This window comes from Fukomys damarensis, unplaced genomic scaffold, assembly GCF_012274545.1.
Source record: "Fukomys damarensis isolate Sample0158 unplaced genomic scaffold, DMR_v1.0_HiC HiC_scaffold_26, whole genome shotgun sequence".
Taxonomy (NCBI): Eukaryota; Metazoa; Chordata; class Mammalia; order Rodentia; family Bathyergidae; genus Fukomys; species Fukomys damarensis.
The window spans coordinates 18,905,379-18,911,515 of NW_022900938.1; the positions used below are offsets into that span (position 1 = coordinate 18,905,379).

The following is a 6,137-nucleotide window of genomic DNA, read 5'->3' on the forward strand; positions in this document are numbered from 1 at the left end:
TTTAATTATTTTATAAGGTATGTGCTAAACAATACTTATGTCAATTTATTTGAATCCCTGAAGGATAAATTAAGTTTTCCAAATAATTCATAAACTATGTATCCAAAATTATACTCTAAAGTTACTAGAAAAAAATCTCAGAGTCCAAAACTAATCACAATAAATGTTATGGAAGGTAGTAAAGGCCATTCATGTCAAAAGGTAATGAGAGAAAAAGATGCCTTTTAACCTTCAATTCTTTCTGAAAGCTTAGTTCTGATACTAAGACAGTTTGCAAGACAATGAGTACTAATCCATCCCAAATAAAGATACTTTTGCCCTTCGATCCCAAATAAAGAAACAAATGCTCTTTTCTCAATTTCACAAGGGAATAACTCTTAAATTTTAATTGAAAACATAAAACAAAACCCCACAAACTTTAAAGCTGCTTTTGAGTTTATTTCAACATTCCAATTTCCTTTTAAACTTTGTAAAGACATCATTGCTATTTCCAGATAAATAATAAAAGGGAATAAAACAATTTATCTGATACTGATATTCTGATTTGAAAAACAGCATGTTTTCCCAGCTTGTGAAACTACAACAGGAAATCGGTTCTCTGAGAAATCTTAAAAATCACTTACCCATCTACTGAGTAAAGTTGGAAGTAATACTGGATTGCCACTTATGAGAAAGAATCACATTAATTTTCCACTAAATCTTCCTTTCTAGTTCTTCACAAGGCAGAGAATTGAAAGAGGACAATTCCTCACATGGACAAAGATCAGATGATAGACCTTATGAGAATTCTTCTGCTGCCAGTATAAGGTTGCTTAATTTTATTTCCTTCAGTAAGAATAGTAATGAAAACATAAGGAGAGCCCACTTTGCTATCTGTGAACAATCACGTATGCTCCTTTCCAAAAGATACTCATCCAAAATTGTTTCTCATTTCAAAAGCAAGTTGAGTCTGAAAATATTGCAAAAATGGAAGTGCCATGAAATGACAGTGAAGAATTAGAAGCAGCCAACTCATTATTCAATCAAGAATTTGGCACAAGCATAAACCATGTACCATTTATTTTAATGGATCTTAATTCTCCTGCTATCAGCTGAAATTCCAAATCCCAAATTGAACAATGACTGGTGCCAAAATCTGGTAATTTTCTTACTTTTTCTGTCTGAGAATACTGTTACAAAGAAGAGCAGCAAATAGTGTGCCACTTTTGACACAATAGATTTGTATGTTCTGTAAACTGACAGGCAAATGTTCCTAAAGCAGTGTAAAATCAGCCACCCATTTTAACATGTGTCTTTCTATCTGCACATGATAAATAAAATATGTAGGTTCCTAAAATAATGTAATGTCCTAAAATCACAAGAACTGTTCTGAGGAACTGTTTCATGAATAAGAGAAATACTCGAATATAAGCTATTATCTATCTGAATTTTTAATCAAGTAAGGCAGGCTTTCTCATCCACAGTATTTGCCCAGAAGTGTCCACTGCAAGTACAAAAAAACCGGTTTTTAATTATAGAATACAAAAGTGGTACTTTCTACCAATTGTTACTTATATTTATTCCAAGATATAGATCCAGTATAGGGTTTATTTTTGTTTATTTGCTTGGGGTGGGGGGGTGTCTGTCTGTCTGTCTGCTTTGGAGACTAAAACCAGGGCCTCCAATATGCTAGGCAAACACTTTAGCTCCCATTCTTCTTATTATTAACTCACAAGCAAAACCATTAGGTTCTATAAATGGATTTTTTTTTTTTACTTCCAAATACTTAGGATAGCTTAAACTTGATGCTACTATACTTTCCTTGGTCTTTAAGTGATAGGAAATTTCACAAACAAGTATGAGCACACTTGAACTTTGCTGCTCAGAGCTCAGACATTATTTTAGTATAATAATATTTACTCCTAGAACTTATCTCCATATCTTCTTTAATAATTCTGCTTTAAATATTATTGCCCTCTATCATTCTAACAGATATGATGTAGTACTCATTATGCTAGCTTCCCCAATCATAATACAGTATCTCGTTAAAAAAAAAAAAATTCTAGTAAATTAGCAGACCTTACACAAGGATTTCAACTGTTAACATTTACTTCTGCTTTAATACAACCAAAGTACGATGTCTAGAACAGTCCACACCAGGACCATATGTCCTTTTGAATCTTCTCCCTACCCCAGGAGACAAGCAATTAAGGGGTCTCTGCCAAGTCTAGCAATCTAACTGATAAATAACTAAAGGTAACAAAATTATAACATGTAATTGTTAAATTAGGTGATCATATACCTAGACTTCTTGAAAATGGGAAACTGCAAGATAGAATAAGCATCTCAGAAAAGAAAACAAGCTGGGCACGGTGGTGCATGCCTATAATCCCAGCACTCAGGAGGTTGAGGCAGGAGGATCACTCGAGTTCAAGGCCTGCCTGAGCTACATAGTGATATACTGTCTCCAAAAACAAAAACAACAACAACAAAAAGCAAAATTGAGCATATGCAATAAAGAGCATCTGAAACAGTGTACATGTAGGTAAATCTAATTATTTTTTGGTTTTCGATTTCTTTAAATATTAATAGTGGCTGTCCTGGGATGGTGAGACAATAGGCCAAGATAACAGGGGCTAGGGACTGGCGATTTAGCTCAGTGGCATCCCGAACCTGCCTTGCAAGCACAAGGTCCTGAGTTTGATCCCTGGTAGCCAAAAAAAAAAGATAACATGGGCTACTTGCTAAACAAGTTTTCCTTTGCTTCATTAGTGTCTCTGACCCTGCTCTAGATATCAACCAGAAAGCTGATTTAGAGGGATCACATCAAAAATCTCCCTTGCCCAGAAGTTTTAATTGAGCATAGTGGATAAGTAGTATTAAAGAGCTCTAGGAGTTTTAAAAAAAAGGCAAGAAGAAAGAGCTGAGTACATTCCCTCAACTTCCTTCCTGCTGAGAAATACTGCAATAAGAATTATGGATCAACTACTGCAGTTCAAACAATAAATAAATGCCTAAAGAAATGCAGGAATTCCATACTAACACACAAAGCTGAATACAGAAATAATATTACATGGCATTGTTAAGTTTCTTTAAAAACCTTGATAATATAAGCTCTTTTAATAAGGAAAGAAAAAATAGTAATTCTTTCTAGCGTACAGCTAAAGTAGTTATATGTGCTTTATTGCATTATCTTACTTAATAGCTTAAATAATATTATACAACAAGGTAGAGTCTAGAAGTACATTCTACATATTAATGAAGTTTGATTACCTATATTTAATTGCTAAGTTCTGGGACAAGTGATAATCAGCCATTACTTCTAATTTCAATAAATATCATGTTATTAATCACAAAATATTAAAAAATACCTTAAGAAACATAATACTCAATGAAAGACAGAATTATTCAAATGACCAGCAATTGAAGTATATACTTTACCTTGGCTTAAAATCATACAACCCTCTTTAAACCAAGAAATAGGTGTGATAACAATAAAATTACTGAAACAAATTTTAACTGCACCTAAAGGGATGATTTTACAATACTATTTTTACACATAGAACTGGTAAAAACCATAAAAATATAGCACAACTAAATATGAAGATTACTTATAACATATCACAATTATGCAGCAGAATTTAAAAAATATAAATATGTGTATCTTCTTTTTTTCCTTTTTTTTTTTTTTTTTTTTTTTTTTTTTTTTTTTTTTTTTTTTTTTTTACCTGTTTTGCAATTTCTCTTAAACAGGCTACTCCTTGTTCAAAATTAGGGAAAGCTACCGAGCCATACTTTTGGTATTCAGGGATTGGTCTGATTTTTATTGTAGCTTCTGTTATTACACCAAGAGTTCCTGAAAAAGAAGGGGGAATAATCCAATATGTCACATGACAAGTTCTATATCATATTTAAATCTAATTTAATCTATTTATTAATTCATTCTACTACTCATATTTAAATCTATTTATAATCTATTCTATTTGGGGAATGATAGTTATTCATGTTTTTTAGATAAACAATTAAGCAAATTTTTGTAATTTCAAAAAAAAATTTTAGCCTTTTCTTAGTTATGTATAAATATTTAAAACATTTTAAAGTAACTTTTCTCCAAGAAAGTTTCTTTCAAATGGTTTTTAAAGTATTACAACTTACTAAAAGACAAAAAAATTTTGGAAAACAATAGATTTTTACATCTCATTATGTGTTAAGACAGATTATTCCTTGATATGTGTGCCTCATTTTATTGTGAAAAGAATTTACTGGGGTGAAAGAATCTAACCTTCTGGAAAATTTAATATAAAAGAAATTTGAGAAAATAGTACTATCATTTTTTTCTGAGAATACAAGAAAAGACAAAAGCATTATTAAGATGTCCTTGTAAAAAACATAAAAACATATTCAGAGACAAGTTATCATAAATATGTAGCACAAGATCATCAATGAAACAAACATTCTTTTATTACATGGAGAATGGATATGAGAGAAAGATTAAAACTAGTTAAATGTAAGCACATGACCTAAATATGCCAAAATATTGGAAGCAACAGGATTAAAAAGCAATACATTCAACAAAGCTAAGCTTTCTAAATTAGTGGATTCTGACACAGAAATGCTAGAAATTAATATTATCAGCATTTTTGAAGAACCATTTAAAAAGTGTAAAGAGAAAAACTGTAGAAACTATAGAACTAATTTACAAGCCTAGAAATAAAAATTTCACAAAAGCCAAAGCTACCAATAAATTTTTGACCTACCAAGAGCAATTTATCAATGTACAAGACAGTATTAAAAACTTGTACGAATCCATGAAAAGTTAATTACATTAGATCACAATATATTCCCTACAGATACACATGACTTCTGACTAAGATTATACAATAAGATCTTATAACTTGAATGATCATAAAAGCTCTGCAAGTTTGGTACAATTAATGGAAAACAGATATGTCTTGTAAAATTTAAAATACAAAGAGACTAAACTTTCTCTTTTGTTTTAATATCTTTGACTTATAATTTACAAAATAAAATTCACCTATTTAAAGCACAGAATACAATGGCTCTAACTATATACAGATATACAAAACAGTCATTATAATTTATGTTGAGACCATTTTCATCCCCCCCACCAAAAGAAAACTATACCCATTAAACAGTCACATTCCATTTAAACACCCACAACCTAGCCATAAGCAACCATGAATCTATTTTGTCTACATAGATTTCCACACACTGGAAATTTTATTTAAAGGCAATCTCACAATAAGTGCCCTTGTGACTGGCTTTCCACTTACCAGGTTTTCAAAGTTTTCCCACATTACAGCACATATTAGTATTTCATTCCTTTTAATTGCCACATATAATTGTCTTGTATAATTCATTCTGTTTATTCATTAGTTGATGAACATTTGGGATTCCACTTGTGGCCTACTGTGAATAATGCTGCTATGAGTGTATTTATAGGATTTTATATGCACATGCCTTCCTTACTCTTGGATATATACCTCAAGATTTTCTTAATTTCAAAAAACATCTTTGATTCTATTCCATACAAAACCTGGTTGACATGGCTGAGAGGCAGATCTTCTTGGTCTCAGCCATAGCTGATGGCACAAAGGTTCTACATCAATGGGGCACACTGATACCAGGGCAATCAAGGCTATTTAAGGGTCCCTTTTGTCCTTGCCATTGCTTCCAGTGAGCTGCTTTCCTGTCAGAATAGCAAACCTGTATGACTTACTTGCCTTACCCATTTGGTTTAGGCACTCAGCTGCTAAAGCAGAAGTGTCACTCATAAAGAAACATGCCACTATCACCACACCATCTCCAGGGCATGGGTTCAAATAATTTTTTACAGAAGGAGCAACAGGCCATAAGACAGCTCCTAAGCACATTTCAAAAGAAATTACTTCATTTGCAACAGAGAATGGAAGTTAAGAATACTCTCAGGTTGGAAAAGAAGAATACTCTCAAAAACATGAAGGTTGCTGTAAAAAAGGTAATTGGGAGAGCACAGGCAGGTTCACTGGAGATAGAGGCTAAGTTGTCTAATAAGACTAGAAAAGGGACATTGGAGAGGGTGTCTGTCTTTCTGTCTTCCTCTTTCAAATTAGCTTAGGAAAGGGAACTGGCCAGCCTCTCCCCCCTCCCCTCCCCCT

The 6,137-nt window shown here is 32.5% G+C and overlaps 1 protein-coding gene across 1 annotated transcript in view; it reads right to left on the reverse strand.

The window, feature by feature from the left end:
• Agps (alkylglycerone phosphate synthase) overlaps positions 1-6,137 on the reverse strand; it is a 163,636-nt gene that overhangs the window by 79,530 nt on the left and 77,969 nt on the right. Inside the window, exon 11 of the mRNA XM_033756298.1 lies at positions 3,708-3,835. Within this exon, the coding sequence (XP_033612189.1) occupies positions 3,708-3,835 (128 nt within the window). The remainder of the gene's footprint in view (positions 1-3,707; positions 3,836-6,137) is intronic.